Source organism: Calliphora vicina, chromosome 1 (genome assembly GCF_958450345.1).
Source record: "Calliphora vicina chromosome 1, idCalVici1.1, whole genome shotgun sequence".
In the NCBI taxonomy this organism is placed as follows: Eukaryota; Metazoa; Arthropoda; class Insecta; order Diptera; family Calliphoridae; genus Calliphora; species Calliphora vicina.
In genome coordinates this window covers 133,275,721-133,298,262 of record NC_088780.1, presented here as the reverse complement: position 1 = coordinate 133,298,262, position 22,542 = coordinate 133,275,721, and the positions used below count along the sequence as shown (strand labels likewise).

The following is a 22,542-nucleotide window of genomic DNA, read 5'->3' as shown; positions in this document are numbered from 1 at the left end:
TATACATATATAAAATATAGATAAGTATTTATATATAAGTCCATTATTTACGTTTAATTTTCAATAATTATACATACATGTTTTCTCAATATTGTTTCATACTAAGCCTTAAAATACACACATTGTGGTAATGCCAACAAAATTAAATTTAAAAAATTAATAATAATAATAAAGTTAACAAATAAATCTAACTGTTTCCAGCAAAGCCAGTTTTAAAAGAATTTTAAGCAAAACTGTAAAAAGAAAAAGTATTCAAATCTCATAAAGAAATTATTTTGTATGCAAATAAATATTTTTATGGAAAATTAGGCTTAATAAAACTTTATTAATATAGGTATTAATTAATTAATTAATTAATAATAATAACCACTTGTTTATAATGGCTGGGAATTTTTAGGGATTTAATGCGCCAAATGTTGCTGACTTATACTAATAATATAAGTAGCTTGAAAATATTAAGAACTGGTAACAAAAAATCAATTATCATTGTTATTGATTTCAACATTTTTGTGGGTCTTAATTTATGTTTTTTGTCATCTTTAATATTGAAACAAAAAAAAACATAAGAACTGTTCTGGCTTTATAAATTCGTCTCGTAGTAACTTTTATAGGTTTCCATTTTGTCGCGTTGTCTTGCATTGGTCGATGATGATGACGATGAGATCGATTTTGTTGTAGCTGTTTGATTTTGATAGGATTTGGTGGTTGATGAGGCAAATGTTGATGAACCATAGTGTGATGAGATCTGTAAATAAAATAAAAAGAAACAATAAAATAAAATTAATTAAAGAAGTTCTCACGGAAGTTAGACTAAACAGAAATTGGAGTATTGATAGGTAAAGTTGTAGATTTTGATGAAGTTATTTTTAAAATTTTCATTTAATTTTAAATGTTTTTTTATTTATATTTATTTTCTTATTTTTTTTGAACTTAGAGGAATACAAATTAAAGAAGTAAAGCCAAACTTCCCGCATATGACGCTTTGTTTGCACAAAATTGTACATTTTCGAAGCAAAAAAAAAACTTTGTTGTTTACTAGGGTATTCAATTAATCGGGTTTCTGGATTAATCGGTTAATCGACCAAATAATTAATCGGGGTTTAGATTTAATCGGTTAATATTAAATTATTCGATTAACCGAATAATTTCTATTTTAATTTTAAATTGAAAAGAAAAACGCGAATTTTGTATACTTATATAAGCATTTTGTTACTAAAAAGAACAAAAACAAACAAAACATAATAATTCAACAAAACAATAAATAAAAATATACACATGAGAGTTCTTTTTTAGATTTTAAGGAGATTTTCTGAAATAATCTTTTTAAAAAATAATGTAATTTAAATGCTTCAATCTTAAACGATTTTTTTTAGTTTTAATTGGAAAAATCAAAAATAAGGCACGATCTTTTTTAGTTTTTTCTAAGCATATTTTTTTAGATTTTGAATACTTTAATAGTATCGTTAAGTACTGATTAAAGACTCGTTTCAGTAATGTCTTTAGTTTCGTCTATTACCATGTCGTCCTTCAACTCATTATCACAAAGTTCATCATAGAATATTCTAGAAAAAATGTCATTTCCAAATTCCTTAGTTTCAGTTTCCGTACTATACTTCAAATAACTATTGCTAGAAGGGAATATTCACGAGTTAAGAAATTAAATATTAAAAAATAATTCTGTATAAAGTGCAAAAAGGAGACATTTCGGTTAATCGACACAAATTAATAGGTTTATTCGTTATTTGAAAATCGTCAATTTTAAATTATTCGAACAGTTAACCGACAAAAATTAACGGTTAATCGATTGAATACCATATTGTTTACACTATAATGTTCAACAACTAAGTGTATTGTATTGCAAAAATGTTGCCTTTTTGATTCCTTAATTGCAGTTTTTGTATTATTTTCTAAAAAAGGCAACATTTAGAACAGGCAACATAATTTTTTATATTTTTAATCTGTGTATATTTTCTGCATCAAGTTAAAAAGATTTCCCAGTAAAAGAATTAACAGAATTTTATTCAGAAATTATTGAGCATACTTATGGATGTAGTTAAATTATTGATTTCATTTTCCTTAGACATATGTACATATGTACTTAGTAACAAAGAATTTCTTTTAACAATTAAGTATTTTATAAATTTTACAAAATTTCCAATATCTACAACATTTTACCAAAAACTGGGAGGGAGCGTTGCATTTAATAAATAATTTGTTGTGTATTTTAAGAGCAAACAAATGTGTATTGTTAATTGCTAAAACACTTTTGCAATTAATTGCAAAACATTGAAAATCAATAAAATAATAAAGAAAACATTTTCTGCGAAATAACTGGGTAAGTCCCTTCAAAAATAATACAATTTACCTGTACTTTCGTTATCTTTAACACAAATTGTGAAATCAAGAAACACGAAGTAAGACAGACGAAATTCGCAATAAAATTGTTATAAATAAATGTCAATAATATACATGCATACATATGTACAGTGGTGGTCAAAACATATGCAACCAGCAACAGAATTTTACAAAAGTGGTTTAAACTAGTTTAAGATGTAAACAAAAATATTCATTTGCTTATAATATTTTTTAATTAATGCTTTAAAAATAAGAATATGAAATTTAATTCAGAATTGTTTGCATTGAAAAGAAAAAAAAATTAAAAAACTACGTATGGGTTGATATTTCATTGGTCAAAACATATGCAACTAATTGCTTTTAAAACATTTCTGTCTATAAAACTTAATATTTCGTGATTTCATGTGTTACGTAAGACGACCACTTAACACGCGGCTTCAAGCACGATACTGTAAAAAGACACTGAAACATGGAGGATGCAACGTAATGGTATGGGGGCAGTTTTTCTGTTGCTGGAGTTGTCCCATCGCTCTAAATTAATGAAATAATGGATGGATTTATCTATAGAGACATCTTGGAAAGAGTAATGCTTCCAAATGCTGTGGATAATATGCCTCTTCGATGAGTTATTCAGCACGATAACGACCCCAAGCATTCTTCACATGTTGTTAAATCGTGGTTAGCACAAGAAAGAATTTCGGTAATGGAATGGCCACCACAATTACTAGATTTAAATCCCATTGAGAACATTTGGGAAATCGTTAATCAAAGAATCGATCCCGAAAATTGCACTAATACAGATATTATGTTTCAAGGATTGGTAGATGCTTGGAACGCTATTCCTGCAAATTTTATTACCAATTTGATAGCTTCACTGCCTTGCCGATGTAAGGCCGTCATTGAAAATATAGGATTTGCCACGAAATATTAAGTTTTATAGACAGAAATGTTTTAAAAGCAATTAGTTGCATATGTTTTGGCCAATGAAATATCAACCCATACGTAGTTTTTTATTTTTTTTTTTCTTTTCAATGCAAAAAATTCTGAATTAAATTTCATATTCTTATTTTTAAAGCATTAATTAAAAAATATTATAAGCAAATGAATATTTTTGTTTACATCTTAAACTAGTTTAAACCACTTTTGTAAAATTCTGTTGCTGGTTGCATATGTTTTGACCACCACTGTACATAAGAAAGAATATTTTTCAAATTTAAAAAAATTCCATTTAAGAAGACAATGATGGTTATATACAATAATAATAATTTGAAATTTATTTAAAAAGATGTCTATTTTAAATTAATTGATTATTTATTAACTATGTGGACCTGTAATCTACTTTAGATTCCAAATAGTTTCATAAAAATGTTTTCTCAAAATGTTCTAATATTCTTGTATCGATCGCAAACAAATTGGTGTTTAAAATTAAACCTAACCTACTGTTTCAATAGATAAATAATGTACCCGAAAATTATACACAGTCTAAGCTTTTAGAAACTATTGTGATTACAAGCATTCTGTTGATATAGAGGATAGTTAAGTGTATCGAAAGAACGAATTTTTCCTGTATTAACAAGTAAAAAACTGTGGGTGTCGGTATACATATTAGTATCATACCCTACTGTCACCGATAGGTACGTTTTACCTCTTCTGTTCGCAGTCTAGAAACTAGGGTATTCAATTAATCGGGTTTCTGGTTTAATCGGTTAATCGAGCAAATAATTAATCGGGGTTTAGATTTAATCGGTTAATAATCGGTTAATTTTAAATTATTCGATTAACCAAATAATTTCTATTTAAATGTTAAACTGAAACTAAATCACGAATTTTGTGTACTTATTGAAGTATTTTATTAATAAAAAGAACAAAAACATAAAAAATAAACAAAATATAACAATTCAACCAAAAAGTAAATAATTTTCTTTAGTTTTAATAAAATTCGACTTGGAAAAAACTCTCTCCCTGATTGTAGATGTTGGAGAAATCGAAAGTAAGACATGATAAAGAATATCCAATTTGTCAGTTATTTTTTTAGTTTTTTCTAAGCATATGAAATCCTCCATTATTCCAATGGACTCCTTTTTACACTTTTTACATTTTAAATACTTTTAATAATTTCAATAAGTTCTGATAAAAACTCGTTTCAGAAGTATCTCCAGTTTCGTCTATTATCATGTTCTCATCCGAGAATTACATGTAAATTAAATATATCAGTTATTATACTCACTAAATATATTTCTTGAATGTTCGAAAAAATATGTAATTTTACTTTGACATTTGTATTTGAATTTGAATTAAAATTGAAAATTAAGAACCAAAAAAATATGTTAAAGTGCAAAAAAAATAATTTTCGGTTAATCGGTTAACCGACACAAATTAATCGGTTTATTCGTTATTTGAAAATCGGCAATTTTGAATTATTCGAACAGTTAACCGACCAAAATTAATCGGTTAACCGATTGAATACCCTACTAGAAACTCAAAAAAAGATTTCGAAGCCATATGAGCGTTGTATTTTTGGCCAGATATACAGTGAGGGACAATAAAATTAAAATTATGGATGAATTCCAAAATGTATGTATGCAAACGCGTAGTTAAAATTTAAAAAAAAAACTTATCATACTGCCTGATTTTACTTTTTTATACATTTTGCGATATGAAACATTATCAAAGTTTACACGGTTGCGTTAAGAACCGCTCGACTTTTTAAGGTTGCATTGCATACATACATTTTGGAATTCACCCTTTTTTTAAAACTATCAGCCCAATTATGAATAAAAATTCCCTTTTCTTATTTTATCTATTCAAATTTTTCCTATTCATATTCAATGGGATAAAACCTCCGAGGGATTTTTTATTCATAATTGGGCTGTATATTTCGTAATCTCAGATTTCAAAAACATGACCAAATATATTACAAATATTTTTTAAACATTTTTTTCAATTCATTTTGTAATAGGTTTGTCATTCGAATAATTGAGTAAAAAAATAATTTTTATTCGAACGAATAAAATTTTTCAATTAAGAATAAAAACAAGTAAAAAAAGTATGGTCGGTCAAGCCCGACCATATAATACCCTACACTAAGTAAAAGAGCAAAAACATTTTTCTTTTAAAATATCAATAATTTATATTTTTGAGTGATTTTCGGAAGTGGGCCTTATATGAGAGCTATGACCAATTATGGACCGATCACCATGGAATTAGGTCGTGTGATTTATGTCTATATTAAAGTTAACTATGTTGAATTTTGTGTGTATACCAACATTTTTAAGCGATTTAAGCACGTTAAAGTGATTTTCGGAAGCGGGTCTATATGGGAGCTATGACTAATTATGGACCGATCGTAACAAAATTTGGTGACATGAATTTTGTATATATAAAACTTATTTGGAGCGAAATTTGTGTAGATACATAGATAAATTAAACGTTTATGACCGATAAAGTCCAATTTCGAGGGGACATTTGTATGGGGGCTAGGTGAAATAATAGACCGATTTCAGCCAGTTTCAATAGGCTTGGTCCTTGGGCCGAAAAAAAAAATATGTACCAAATTTTATCGAAATATCTTCAAAATTGCGACCTGTACTCTGCGCACAAGGTTTACATGGACAGCCAGCCAACCAGACGGACGGACGGACGGACATCGTTTAATCGACTCAGAAAGTGATTCTAAGTCGATCGGTATACTTTAAGGTGGGTGTTAGACTAATATTTTTGGGCGTTACAAACATCTGCACAAACGCATAATACCCTCCCCACTATGGTGGTGTAGGGTATAATTATTCGGTCAATAATTATCGAATAATCGAATTAATTCTATTCAAGTAAAAGTCTTTGAATCAAACTAAAGATTTTTTTGTTGTGAATGGTTTGAATTGCTGATATTTTGTAATTCCGAATTATGATTTTAGTGAATTAAGCTTAAATTGAATTAATTCGAAACTCTTATTGTGTTAGAGCTTCAAAATATCTTTAATATGAACGAATGCAAATGTCCGCCGCGACTTCGTTGAAGCCACATATCGTTGGTGTCCATATCATCCAGTTCAGGCCAAAAAAAGTTTGGTAATCATCGACCTATAGCACTCGCCGTTGATGTCCTGTCCAACGTCGATCTCAAATAAATATGCACCGATGATAATCCCAAAATCCACACCAAATAGTGAAATTTTCAGGATACATTGGAAGCTCTTGGATCTCATGAGTTTTTGATTCTAAATAAACCATGATATTCGGCACCTGGTGGCTATGAGTGCCGACGACTGACTTTTTGAAAAATACACACAATTTTGTTTCTCCTGATAGAATTATTTTTCATATGTAAAAGAAAAGAAGAGAAAACTGAACGATGAATTGGTCCTTCCCTCATTCACCCATTAAAACACAAATATTTTAAAATTGTTTTTATACAAAGATTTTGAAATATTTAAATTTACTTAAAATTTTAATAGTTGGTCTCATTATACAACAGATTATTGTATTCAAAAGAAGTGTGACGTTAATTGCTAAGAATAATGTTAAAAGAAAACTTATTTATTCAGTTTTTCTATGTTATACAGTCTTTGCAAAAAATAAACTAAATATTTATATAGAAAAAGTGATACGTTAATGTTTAAAAATAAATGTACATAAATACATTCATATTTATTTTATCTACAAATGAGAGGCTTAAAAAAGCCTTAACTAAAAGCTAAAAAAAATAAATAAAAAACAATAAATACAGTCATACTAAAATAAACTTTAAATTAAAAAAAAACACGAAAACAAAACTTATAAACAATTGTGTGACATAAAGTACAAAGTGATTACAGAACGATTGTGTGTAAGTGGAAAAATAAAGAACATTAAATTGCTTTACGTACGTCACATAATTAATTAATTAATTATCAGCACAAAACTTTACATGAGCGCCGGCCCGGCCGTTAAGTTTTTAAAACAAAACATAATGAGAAGGGCATAAAAAAGGAAGTGATTGAACATACTTATGAGTACTATAAACGGAAGTTTACATGTTCTTGCTACATTCATTCCATACATACATAAGTTCTGATAAGAATACAAATGTAATGGAAATTAAAAAAAAAATAATCAAAACTACAATTGAAAGACGTGACATTCAAAGTAATTTGAAAAAAATAACATTTGAAAATTCAATGGATATTAAGAAGTAGTAATTAAGATCGAATATATAACATTTGATTATCATTTTAGTTTAGAAAGAACTGATTATGGGGGTTTAAAATACATGAACGTCAATATTAATACTGTAATAAAAACAATGATATACAGAATTGTAAATGTAAAAGGAAAATAAGGTTTATTGGATTTTCCCAATTACTTAGGTTAATGAAAAAGTTATCGATATACATAGTTTTCGTTTAGGTTACATACGGGCAATTTGTGCCAATTGTTTTAAACGAACTAGTCCATATCACTTAAGTTGACGGGAAAATAAATATAAAATACTTCTATAAAGTTTAAAAGGAACTAATCAAGCCGAATTCATACAAGGTGGTATCAGTTCTACAAAAACAACAATTGTTCTTATCAAATGCCAAAAATATCCAAAAAATGTGTAATAAGTAGAATATGTAGATATTGAAATAAAACCAAGTAAGAGATCTATATTCGGCTGTGCCGAATCTTATATACCCTTCACCAAATTATACTTCAAAATAAAAGGCTGACTTCATAAACGCATTTTGCAAAGCAACACTGCAATGCATAGTGTTCATAAACGCAATAGATTTTGTTTTGGCAATGTCGCAAGTTCATTATTGTATGGCAATCCTTGTCCATGCGCAGCATCTGTCAAATTTGTGAACTGTTTTTATTTATGTTTCTTTACAAAACATTTATGCGTTCATGAATGTCACAAAGTATTGCTTTGCATTATTGCGTTTATGAAGTCGGCCAAAATTTTAAATATTTTTAGGTAAACAAAATTTATTTATTTTAATTTTTTGGAAAAAAAATATTTGTCGAATTGTTTTTTTTAAATTTTTTTTTGTTTTTTAATTTTTTTTTAATATTTACCAAAAAAAAACTTTTGGTGAAAAAAAAAATTCGGGTTAAAAAATATTTTTTCCGATTTTTACCCATTGTAGGTCAAATTTACTATGGTCTTATATACGTCGTTGCAAAGGTCTTTGAAATATCTATCATTAGATATTCATATTGTCTATATTAATGACTTAGTAATCCAGATATAGGTCAAAAATCGCGGTTGTTCTGGTTTTTTCCTTATATCTCAGCCATTTGTGGACCGATTTTATCGATTTTAAATAGCAACCGAGCCGGAAGAATTCCGGAGATATTGATGTATGAATCGTGTATGTAAGTTATTTGGGGGCTTCCGCTATCTATAAGGATCTTGTGGAAATTACAAACGGAATGACAAACTTATATATACCCTTCTCAGGAAGGTGAATGGTATAAAAACTCCAACAAAAATATTACTCAAAAAATCACACATATGAATATTGTTTTTGTTTCCACAAGCTTTTTCTACTAATACAATCTCTCCACTTAGGTTTTTGACAACTGAGTTAGGTCCTTGACAGGAGAGTTTCCGATATATGTGTGTTATTTTTGACGATACATTGTATTGTTATGCCTTTGTATAAGTAGTTTCTTATATACTCGTTAAGAGTTTTAGATTTAAAGAGAAAAAATATTTAAACAAATATTCACCCCTATCGGCAATAACATTTCCCTCGAAGGGAAAATGGCTATCGTGATATTCCCATGAACGTTTCATTTACAATAGTTAATTTTGTTCGTAACAGCTGTTTACTGTTTACAAAATTCCATCTAAAAATTTCACAACAAGGTGAATTTTTTCACGTGAACAAAGTTGATGAATTTCATTTGAAATATTGATTCGCAATAGGGGTGATTAACTTTATCCTTAGAAAAACTGTAGTATTTCCGCAACGCATGAATACGTTATTACTCGTCCTAGTTTGGAGGCCAAAGATCTTTTTTTGAAATTATCACTTCGCAACAAGTTCTATGGAAGCGCTCAATAACTAAACTGTCCTTCTTAAGAACTAATAATCATTCGGCTTTCGATCGACTAAATAGTGTATAAATAGTTATGAGATAAGTGGGGGCATTAGTTTAAATCTTGAAAATAAGTACCATCAATAAATCGAACATACTTTTATTTAAAGTATATAAATTATATGGAACATCTAAATACTTCGCTCAATACTTGTCATTAAAAATCGTTAATAAAATTATAATCTTAAAATTATTTCATATATCTATGTATTTACTAGCACTTGTTATATGATAACAAGCAAAACTATAATATAACATTTAATATATCGGACAACCTGTCAAAAATATCAAACAAATCATTTAAAAATCTGAAATATGATGGATTATTCTTAGCAATTTAGATTAATTCCAAAATAATTGCAGCTACTTAACGCCACGCCCACTAATTGCTACCACTCAGCAAAAATGTCAATTTATTTGTATTTCGCTTAAATATATATTTTTTAAAGTTATTATTATTATTTTAGTACTCCAGCACCTCACGCTAGAGTAATCTAAAATTCGTAATCATATGTACATATATAGTATGAGAGCAAGTACTTAATGTGTTCAAACTGGGCTATCAAAAACATTTAGATTATCGGATTTTTATGCACTTTTGATAAGGCTTTCATTTTGTTATAATTATTTTGTGACTGTTGTGAAAAATTGTGTCACCTTCATTAATCTCGACAGTTTTTTTTGTGTATGTTTCGTGCGTTTTAAAAATACAGTAATAATCATTTGTTAAGAAAATAATGAAAGAAATTCGTAAATTTTCGAAATAAAAGTACTATAGTACCTACAAGTATTTGAGTTTTTAAAACAGTAATAAAAATAATAAAAATGACAAACAAAAGAAAATTTTATTGCTTTCATTGTTGACAGATGTTTTTATACAGACCCTCAAAAAATAGGGGGGTATATTGATTTTGTTATTCCGTTTGAAACACATCAAAATATTCGTCGTAGAACCAAAAAGTATATATATATCCTGGGTACTCACAATATTCTAAGACGTTCTAGCTATGAGTCTGTCTGTTGAAAACACTATAGGTCCCAAACGATTTTCATGATTTCATCTAGCCCCCATACAAATATCCTCCGGAATACTGTTTGAGCAGTCATAAATATCTTGATTATGCGCCATCCTGATAAAATTTTGCACAAATTAGTTCTAAGTACTTTGAAATTATACTGTAAAGTATGGCGAAAATCGGGCAAAATTTTTCCCTAATTCCCATCCCATGTCCCACTCAGAAATTGTCTTGAACATTCATAATTGTTTTATGATAATTAATATCGTGATAAAATTGGATATAAACAATTTTATATGAACCTAAATCGTTCTACCAACTTTTGTGAGGATCGGTCCATAATTGACTCTACCTCCCATATAATCCCTATATCAGAAAATTATTTTATTGTCACACTCTTACTTGTTTAAGGCTTCGGGAATCCAGGCATAGAAACAAGAGCGGAAACTAAAAAAAAAATCAAAACAAAATTTTACTCAAAATAATCACACATACGAGTGTTGTTTTTGTCTTAACATAGTTTTATTTACTAATAAATTCTCACCACTTAGGTTTTTGACAACTGAGTTAGGTCTTTGACAGGGGATTTTCCGCTCTATGAATATTTCTCTATGAATCCACGTGTAACAGATATACCTAAATAAGACCGTTGAGAGTTGTTTATTTGTCAAAAATCGTCATGCGTTCTTTACTTTGTACATACAAACTAAAATTGTAAATAAAAATGATATGGATAGTTTTGAATTCAGATACCAAAGGTAGGCACAATTACACGATGTACTAAGATTGGAACCTGATAAGTATTTTTAAATTATTGATACTTTGAAGACTTGTCAATTAAAATCAGACTCTATTTCAGATTTTCATTATTTGGCACTTAAAACATATTTATTCTGTTCTTGTTGGTTAGCAGAGCTGTAAAATAATGATGAATTTTTGAATGAAACTTCGAATCAACCAGGCAACGAATTTTTAGTTTTTGAATGCATTAATTTTGCCCAAATTATGAATTGAATTTAAATTTGAATGAATTCATTTTAATGTTCAATTGTAATTCAATTTTTAATTCACTTTTCAGTTCAGATAAAAATTACAAAAAATAAGCCACGATTCTTAAAATGATAAAATGTTCCTCAATCGCTATTCACTCCTCAATCGAATGAATTCAGCTCTGCTGATAAGTGATGACAGGCCAATTCTTCAAATAATTGATATAAAATAATCACACTTTCTAATAAAACACAATATTTTATATCATTGCATAAGAAAGTTCCGCTAACAATATAAATAAATATTAAAGGTAATGATGTGCAAAAAAACAAAAAAAAACACCAAAAACAAATAAAGTGCCGAACTGTCCATCAGTTTGTGCAACTGATAAGCTGTAATTTTTGACAGTTGTTTTTGCAATAAACACAATATTTCCAATTGATAAAACTTAAGTGATAAAATCCATTAAATGATGTTGCACATTATGGTCGATCGGCAAAAAATGGTAATAAATCAGAATCTTCTAAACTACTGTTGGCATACAACGATTCATGCTGTCAAAGTCGACCACCTCTGGTTAGGAACACTTTTTACAGCTTATAACTTGTACAAATATGGAAAGTGGGAAAGTTAAGAAATTCCGGTTTAATTCACTAAGTTATCTCTTATAGTTTAAATGATATTTAAGTTAAAATTTTTAAATTTTTGTTTTTTTACTTTGACATCATTTTGTTTTTTGAAAATATCTTCGGTAAGGTTTGTCCAAATAATTTTCTAAAAATATCGTCTTAATTTTAATAAATTCTGAAATAACACGAAAACAGATTTTTTGTAGAAATATCAATCCGCATAATCGGGAAAAATAATGAGTTTGAAAAATTTCTAAATAAAATGAATTGTTTTTAATATTTCTCAAATTTTTTTTAAAAAAAGTTTAATATTTTTACATATTTATGTATGTATGTATGTATTTGATAACATCTGACTTCAAAAATGTCTAATTTTTAAATCAATATAGAATATCTTATTCATCTTAATATGTCTTAAAATATTAATTTTTTTAAAAAAAATTCTAAGCTTATCTTAAATTAATGCAACCAACCATCAATATGTGACAATAAAATATTTTTCTGATATAGAGTTTATGGTTGATAGAAAGATTTAGGTTCTTATAAATCTTGTTTATGTCCAATTTCATCAAGATATTATTTATTATGAATGTTCAAGTCATTTTCTGAGGGGGACCTTGTATGGTGACTAGGGAAAAATGTTGCCCGATTTTCGCCATACTTTACAATATAATTTCAGAATACTTACAACTAATTTGTGCAAAATTTTATCAGGATTGCCGCATAATACAACATATTTATGACTGCTCAAACAGTATTCCGAGGGAACATTTGTATGAGGGCTAAGTGAATTCATGGACCGATTTTGAGAGTATTTATATAAAATTTCATCCAGCTAACTCCTTTCGTTTGGGCCCTATCGTGTTTTCAACTGGCAGACAGACGGACATAGCTAGATCGTTTTAGAATCATATGATGACCCAGAATATACATATATCCTTTGGGGGTCTGAGATGAATATTTCCACCATCTTTTTTTTTGGGTATAAAAATGTCACATCTAGTTTTTAATTTTTTTTTAAATTATAATAAATACATATGTTTATTATAATTAATCTGATTTTTAATAAAATTCAACAATATTAATCATAATATTTTTTTTATCATTTGCTCCTCCATTTCAAGTTGAAATTGAGAAAATAAAAATTTATATTAAGAAAAAACAAACTGAACTTGATTTTCAAACTGAAGATGAGAATATTGAGAAAATAGATGTTGTAATTTAGAAAATCAAGTTAATATTGGGAAAAACCCAATTGAAATTGAGAAATCGAAATTAATATTCAGAGAATGAAAATTGAAGTTGTAAAAATACATCTTAATGTTGAGAAAACCTAAATTAATATTGAGAAATAATAATAATAATTTTTATTTTCTCCATATTAATTTCGATTTCTCATTTTCAATTGGGTTTTTCCCAATATTAACTTGATTTTCTAAATTGCAACATCTATTTTCTCAATATTCTCATCATCAGTTTGAAAATCAAGTTCAGTTTGTTTTTTCTTAATATAAATTTTTATTTTCTCAATTTCAACTTGAAATGGAGGAGCAAATGATAAAAAAAATATTATGATTAATATTGTTGAATTTTATTAAAAGTCAGATTAATTATAATAAACATATGTATTTATTATAATTTAAAAAAAAATTAAAAACTAGATGTGACATTTTTATACCCAAAAAAAAAGATGGAGGAAATATTCATCTCATGGTTTTCTCCATGGTTTTCTCAATATTAGTTTGATTTGTTGAATTCAATTTTTTTATTTCTCAAAATAAATTTGAATTTCTTGATTTCAATCTGTATTTTCTCAATTTCGACTCGAAAAGAAATATAAATTATATGTAGCTGACCATAGAAATGTTTTTTTTTTTGTGTATAAGAGAAGTGATGCGTGTTTTCAATGAAATGGGTGAGGGGTAGTGTTTATAAAAAACCGACTTTTTAAAAAACCGGTTTGTCGGTTAACCGAAAATTGGCCTTTTTTAGAAAACGGGGTTTTCGATTAACCGACATTGAAAAAACCGGTTAACCGTCATATACATATGTATGTGTAGAAAAAATAAAAAGACCAATAAAGTATATACAGCTTTAAAATTTGTAGTTATTAGTAATCAGTAATGGCTAATATTAAATAACTATGAATATTCAAAAGTGCTAAGTCCATTTTATTTTGTAAAAATTTCAAAATTGTTATCTCACTCAAATGGAATTGAGTATAAATATGTTTTAGTGTTTTGTTTATTCATTAAATTTCAACCAAAAAATGTAAATCCGTTTTTTAATTAAATATTTGATAATTTTAAAAATTTATTATCACCTCGACTTTCAGATATGAAACAGAAAATGTTGCAAGTCCAAAAAAGGACCTATAATATGCAAATGCACTTCTTCTTAGCTGTGATTATTTGTCATTTAAATCATACTAAATAATTAATAAAACTCCATTATCAGATTTCAAAAATATTTCAAATCATGGATTTTAGACCGTTTATTTCTTAAAAGGGACACTAATCGTTAGCTTAATGATTAATAAAATAAAATTTTAAGAACAAAACGCACTAATGAAGTCAAATTCATTGAAAGAAGGTATGCACATCAAATTCAAGTTAACGTTAGGTAAAATCATCACTAAGTTTATAATGAATCATTATTAATTTTTAATAGTTTCATGTGCAATTTATTGTGAAAAAGTTTTTAAGTAAACTCATCGTCTTCTACTATTTAGAATTATTGCAATTCTTAAAAATATCAGTCTAAATAGGTTTGTATTGTAAATCAGCAGTTTAGATTTCAAATTAGACCAATAAAGGGTGTACAATGAATATAAAAATTGCACCAAAACATGAAATTTATCAATTTTAGTCCCAAATTTTAAAAACCGGTTAACCGAGTGATAAAAACCGGATAAACCGGTTAACCGAAAATCAACATTTTAAATTAACCGGTTCGCAAAAAAATGAGATTTCGAAGAAAAACCGGTTTTTCGGTTAACCGGTTTATAAACACTAGTCAGGGGGCCGTGAAGCAAAAGCTTTTGAGAACCCCTGCTCTAAATCATACAATATTCAAATTATATGGCAGATTTCAGTTTGAAATTTTTAGTTGTTTTATAGGTATTATACTCATATTCTAAAATAAATTAAATAAAAAACAAATTCATCATACAGAATTAAATGTATGTTTTTGTTTTGTTTTATTGTAATGTTACATAAATTTATTTATTTCTAATATTCTGTTCAAGCGAAAATGAATCATGTATTTGTTTGATTTAATTTCCGTTTAAGTTGAATCACTATAATTTTGAATTATAAATAAATAACTATTACTTTTGTTTTCGAATTACAGCCAACAAAGCAGACGCCACTAAATGTTTGTAATACCGGTTTCATTTGTGTGTAATGGTTACTTGGTACAAGTACAATCACTTTTTTTTTAAATATTTAACGAACCATACTGTCTCGTATCCTGGTAGTATAAGTTGGATTAGATGTTTGTTACACCCACGAACAGATGTTCAATGGATAACGGCGAGTATTCATGTCAATTGGATTTGTTATCTTAAATTTTAATATAATTTACCATTTAACGTTAAAATAATTTTTCTTATCTTTAAGAAGGGATTAGCTTTGGGCGAGTGTGACAAGTTCCATCATAAATTGTGTAGAAAATGTTGCTTAGCCCTAATGTGTGCGTTAAGGTAACGTGTCCTAAAGCGAATGTTTCTCTTACACACATTCTAGAGCGAGCGATTTTTGATTTAGATTATCTCTTTCACTGCACAGATCAAATGTAGGGTATTTATTATATAAACAGTTTAAACTTATTTTTGTATATTATAATATATATTTTTCATAAATTAATTGCTCCAATAAGTACGTTAAGAGTATTAATGTTTATTGAAGGTAATTGTTAAATAGGATTTAATATTTCTTTGTTAGAAACAACAACAGTAATAATAAAAAGAAGACATAAAGTAAATAAATTAACAAAACAAACATTTTTAACGATATTATATTAACTAGACTCAAATATTGCGTTTCAAATAATTGCAAAATTTGAGTTTTTCAGCAACAAAAAAAAAACCTTTTTTATATTATTTGATGTATTTGTGTGATAAAATAAAAAAATAATAAATATGAAAGCGTTGAAGGTAACAAAACCTGCAACAGTAGCAGAGAGAACTAATTAAAAGTCTAAACATACTTCTAACAAACGCTGTAAATACTGTGGAAAAATGGCTTACAATACTAAGGATGAATTAACTCATTCGTGATCGTATGAGCTGTGGTATCTAAAAATAAAATATATGTATGTACTACTTTCTGGCTCTATATAGATATAGAATATCATAATCTCGAATAAGAAAATTACGATCAAGTTTACTAGATATCAAAAGCGGTAATTCGGTGCCAGATATAAGTTCTGAAGTACCTAATTCTTTTGAACTGATTCGCTCGTAAACTTCTCAACACTAATAGTGTAAACATTATTCTAATACACACTGTACTCTCCGACTACTAAACACATAATTAAAGAATCACACAATTTTTCGTTATCTAAATTAAAATGTATCTATATTTCTATCTATGTGTATAAATGTATTTCAAGATCAAACACAATATCGAAAAAACAACATAGGTGGTGATAGGAAAAAGTTCAATATGGTTAAAACAACAACAGACAACTTTATTTTTTTTTTGCCAACATTTTTATCAAAACTTATTTAGGTCTATTATAATTAATAATAGTGTCTCCCAACAGTCTTAAAGAAAGAAAACAACAAACAAAAAAAAACTAAGAAAAAATATGAGTCAGATTTAAATTGTGACTTGGAGTTGTGTTTTTTTTTTCGTACAAAACTAAATTATAATAATAAAAAAAAAATATTTATATATTTTAACAGAAGCCATATAAATATGCATGTGTATTTATATAAAATTATATACATACATACTAAACATATATATGGGGGATTTCATGTCAAGTGAACCAACTTTTGAAATCGATGTCTTCCGATCGGGATGAAATTTGCACCAAGGTTAGCTCTATTGGATAGTAACTCAGACACAATTTTTCAACAACATCGGTCGAGAACTCTCTGAGTTATAGGGGGTAAAATTTTGACAATTTGGTCAAACAGGGGTTTTTTCTTATCCATGTAACTTATTACCTATTGTTCTTAGCAAAATGTGTTCCAAATAGTATAGATAGCTATTTCTTCGATCTTTCGAAAAAAAATATTTAAAAAAAAAAATAAAAAATTTTTAATATTTTTTTTCCGAAATCAAAAACTTTTTTGACTTTTTTTTAAAATACGCTATTTTTTTTTATTTTTTTTTTTTTCTTAAAATAAAGTTTAGATATTTTCCTTGAACACCTACTTGGTCGCTTAGTGGGATGCGAGTGGGATATCTATCAAAATAAATATTTTGTAACTCAAAACATAAAATTTTTGACTTTTTTTGCAAAATCAAAAACTTTGTTGACTTTTTTTTTTCAAAATGGACCCTTTTTTAATCTTTTTTTTTAGGTCAAACAAAAGCTTAGATATTATCCTTGAAGACCCTTTTGGTCGCTTAGTGAGATGCGAGTGGGATATCTATCAAAATAAATATTTTTTAACTCAAGACTTACAATTTTTGACTTTTTTTTTTGCAAATACGATTTTTTTTTCCAAATGGGCCCTTTTTTTAAAATTTTTTTTGTAGTCAAAAGAAAGCTTAGGTCCATTCCTTTAAGATATTTTTAGTCCCTTAGTGGGATGCGAGTAGGATATCTATCAAAATAAATATTTTGTAACGCAAGACATACAATTTTTTAATTTTTTTTTGCAAAATCAAAATTTTTTTCCAATATGGGCCCTTTTTTAATTTTTTTTTTTTGCTCAAAAGAAAGCCTAGGTCCATTCCTTTAAGATATTTTTAGTCCCTTAGTGGGATGCGAGTGGGATATCTATCAAAATAAATATTTTGTAACGCAAGACATACAATTTTTTAATTTTTTTTTGCAAAATCGAAATTTTTTTCCAATATGGGACTTTTTTTTAAAAATTTTTTTTTCTCAAAAGAAAGCTTAGGTCTTTTCCTTTAAGAGCTATTTTGTCACTTAGGAAGATGTGAGTAGGATATCTATTAAAATAAAAATGTTGTAACTCAAGACATTCAATTATTGACTTTTTTTTTGCAAATTCGAATTTTTTTTCAAAATGGGCCCTTTTTTAAAAATTTTTTTTTAGTCAAAAGAAAGCTTAGGTCCATTCCTTTAAGATATTTTAGGTCCCTTAGTGGGATACGAGTGGAATATCTATCAAAATAAATATTTTGTAACTCAAGATATACAATTTTTGATTTTTTGGCAAAATCAAAAACTTTTTTGACTTTTTTTTAAAATGGGCCCTTTTTGTAATTTTTTTTTTTGCTATAAAGAAAGCTTAGGCCTATTCCTTTAAGATGGTTTTGATCGCTTAGTGGGATGCGAGTGGGATATATATCAAAATAAATGTTTTGTAACTCAAGACATAAAATTTTTGTGTTAAAACATTTATTTTGATAGATATCCCACTCGCATCCCACTAAGGGACTAAAAATATCTTAAAGGAATGGACCTAGGCTTTCTTTTGAGCAAAAAAAAAAAATTAAAAAAGGGCCCATATTGGAAAAAAATTTTGATTTTGCAAAAAAAAATTAAAAAATTGTATGTCTTGCGTTACAAAATATTTATTTTGATAGATATCCCACTCGCATCCCACTAAGGGACTAAAAATATCTTAAAGGAATGGACCTAAGCTTTCTTTTGACTACAAAAAAAATTTTAAAAAAAGGGCCCATTTGGAAAAAAAATCGTATTTGCAAAAAAAAAAGTCAAAAATTGTAAGTCTTGAGTTAAAAAATATTTATTTTGATAGATATCCCACTCGCATCCCACTAAGCGACCAAAAGGGTCTTCAAGGATAATATCTAAGCTTTTGTTTGACCTAAAAAAAAAGATTAAAAAAGGGTCCATTTTGAAAAAAAAAAGTCAACAAAGTTTTTGATTTTGCAAAAAAAGTCAAAAATTTTATGTTTTGAGTTACAAAATATTTATTTTGATAGATATCCCACTCGCATCCCACTAAGCGACCAAGTAGGTGTTCAAGGAAAATATCTAAACTTTATTTTAAGAAAAAAAAAAAAATAAAAAAAAATAGCGTATTTTAAAAAAAAGTCAAAAAAGTTTTTGATTTCGGAAAAAAAATATTAAAAATTTTTTATTTTTTTTTTTAAATATTTTTTTTCGAAAGATCGAAGAAATAGCTATCTATACTATTTGGAACACATTTTGCTAAGAACAATAGGTAATAAGTTACATGGATAAGAAAAAACCCCTGTTTGACCAAATTGTCAAAATTTTACCCCCTATAACTCAGAGAGTTCTCGACCGATGTTGTTGAAAAATTGTGTCTGAGTTACTATCCAATAGAGCTAACCTTGGTGCAAATTTCATCCCGATCGGAAGACATCGATTTCAAAAGTTGGTTCACTTGACATGAAATCCCCCATATACATATATAGTAAATATGTATGAATTAAAAAAAAAAAAAAAACATTTTTATATGTTTGAATTTTATTTTAAAAACTCCCTTTTTATTTCGAAACAAAGAAACGAAACGAACGAACTGTATAAAATACTAAAAACTTGAACAAACAAGTCATCAATTTTATATAACAAATTTTATATATTTCTGATCAGAGTTGGGGAATTGCAATTTTCGAACATAACTTTTCAGTTCGATAGTTAACGCTAAATCTATGTGGGATTTTCAATAGATGACATATCTTTTCAATGCGGTTTTTGTTTTTATACCATTCACCTTCGTGAGAAGGGTATATATAAGTTTGTCATTCCGTTTGTAATTTCCTATAAAGTACATATATATATATATTCTGGATCCTTATAGATAGCGGAGTCTGTCTGTCCGTCTGTCTGTTGAAATCAACGTTCCGAAGCCCCCTTACATACACGATTCATAAATCAATATCTCCGGAATTCTTCCAGCTCGATTGTTATTTAAAATCGAGAAAATCGGTCCACAAATGGCTGAGATATCAGGAAAAAACCAGGACAACCTCGATTTTTTACCTATATCTGGATTACTAAGTCATGGATATCTAATGATAGATATTTCAAAGACCTTTGCAACGACGTATATAAGACCATATTAAGTTGAACCTACTATGGGAATTTTTTAAAAAAAAAAAATTTAATTTAAAAAACCAATTCGAAATTTTTTTTTTCCAAAAAATTGAAAAAAAAAACTTTTTACAAATATTTAATTAAATTTAAAATTTTAATTCACAATTAATTATGCAATACATTTCATCAAATTCTTGAAATTCATTCAAACACTTTTATTTGAATATAATTCATTCATTTTGTTGAATTAATTCATTAAATTTATGTAAATTTAAATTAGTTTCGAATTAAAAAATGTCAGCCATTCTTCATCCAATAAATCCAATCCAAAAATCATGTTCTATAGTTTCATTCAAAGTCTTTCATTTAAATAGAATTCATTCATCGTTGAATAAATTCATGATGGAATTAATTCATAACAAAATTGAATAAACAATTGAATGATTGAATTTCGGTTATAGGGCCCATACACAACAACATCATGATTGTGCCAGCTGATTGATCGTGTATGAGCTTGTGGTGTGATTGTACCAGCTGCTGGTGCTTTATCAAAAATAGTTTGATATTTTTTTGATTGAACCAGCATGATTGAATCGTGTGTTGTAAAATTAGATCATAAAATTTAAATCGTCAAGACATAAACATCAAAAAATAAAAAAAAAAAAATATTTTTCGAAGTTTATAAAACAATGCCTTGCCTATGAATTAAAAAACCAATGCTACAATAAAATGGTAGAACAATTGAAAGAGGTGAGCCAAGAGCAAGAATGGTAAAAAAATCAACGTTTTTCGAATACTGCAGGAACAGATGATGTTTTGGAGTCTTCGTTGTGGTATTACGATAAACTCCATTTTTGGAAGATCAGGAATGTTCCAGAGAAGAAAAATGTACCATCTTCTTTTAGAAGTTTAGTGTGTCCACTTAGAACAAATTTGTGCAAAATTTTATCACGATTATTTCAAATCAAAAAACATGAAAGAAAATGTGAATAAAAAGATTTCATATACATACATATATGGGGCATTTCACGTCAAGTGAACCAACTTTTGAAATCGATGTCTTCCGATGAAATTTGCACCAATGTTAGTTCTATTGGATAGTAATTCGGACACGATTTTTCAACAAGATCGGTCAAGAACTCTCTGAGTTATAGGAGGTCAAAATTTGACATTTTGGCCAAACAGGTGTTTTTTTTATCCATATAACTTATTACCTATTGTTCTTAGCAAAATGATGTACATATATATACATACATCATGATACTAACTGAAAATTTTAAAAGTATTGAAAGTTAATTATAGACTACTTAAGTTATTGAAAAAACTTTACAAAATTTACAGTTTACCTAAGCGAATTATGGTTATGAATATGAATATGGCAACAGTTTCCATGACAAAAATTCTCATAATATTAAATTGTCCATCCCTGCTACAGATGCTAATGGTAATGAAGTTTAAATCTCATTAGGTATAATAATCATTTAAATGTAGATCAACACTTTTATTCTCCAAAAACTGAAGGGAAAAAAATAAAATTTTCTTTAACATTAACATTTTAACCTACTCACCTTATCCTTATCTGAAGAGGATGTACTAAAAGCTGATGAAGTTCCCATTGATGCTGCTGCTGCTGACGATGATGTAGTAGATGTTGTGCCTGCTGTATGATCAAACATTTTACCATCGACAGCATTACGATGTTTGTTTTTTGATTTGAAGCGACCTGAACGTGATATGGTGAAATTGCGCCATTGATGACTGTACTCACAGCGTTTCTCCTCTTCGTTAAGGATGCTATCCAAGTAGTTTATGGGTTCATGAGCGGTCATTGTATTGCTCATATTTTTTTTTTTTTGTTTTAACTTTTTTTGCTGTTTATTTTACTTTTTATTGTTTATTATATTGTTAATAATGTTTTTAAACAACTCTCGAAATTGAAAAAAACAAAAAGTTATTTACATTACACTCATGGAAAAATTTTGTTTTTTTGAAAACAAAAATAATTTCAAGTGTTTTTTTTCTAAATTTTATTCTAGAAAAATAATAAAAAATTATTTATGAAATATATTATAAACATTTTTATTTTGAATATTTTTTATTATTATATTAAAAACATTTTATAGTTTATTTTTTATTAAATAAAATTAGTTTGTTTTTGGTTTAACTCTTTTGTAATCGTGTAATTCTTAAACTTAGTTTTAATATTTCATTTAACACTTGTTTTTATATAATTTAGCATGATATTAAAACACATTTAAACAAATTTCTTTTATTTTACACTCACAGAAATTTTCTTATATTGTTGT

At 27.5% G+C, this 22,542-nt stretch overlaps 1 protein-coding gene across 1 annotated transcript; it reads right to left on the bottom strand.

The window, feature by feature from the left end:
* Positions 1–552: 552 nt before the first annotated feature.
* LOC135963887 (uncharacterized) lies at positions 553–22,150 on the bottom strand. Its single transcript, XM_065515886.1, has 2 exons — positions 21,805–22,150; positions 553–745 (listed from the first exon to the last, which is right to left on the bottom strand). Exons 1-2 carry the CDS (start codon positions 22,075–22,077, stop codon positions 581–583), a joined length of 438 nt encoding a protein of 145 aa, XP_065371958.1. The 5' UTR covers positions 22,078–22,150; the 3' UTR covers positions 553–580.
* Between the last annotated feature and the right edge of the window lie 392 nt (positions 22,151–22,542).

Excerpts from the sequence above, each read along its gene's own strand:
- LOC135963887 (XM_065515886.1), bottom strand. The coding sequence starts at position 22,077 with ATGAGCAATACAATGACCGCTCATGAACCCATAAACTACTTGGATAGC. Across the intron at positions 746-21,804 it reads CCTCTTCAGATAAGGATAAG|ATCTCATCACACTATGGTTC; the intron begins GTGAGTAGGTTA and ends TTTTATTTACAG.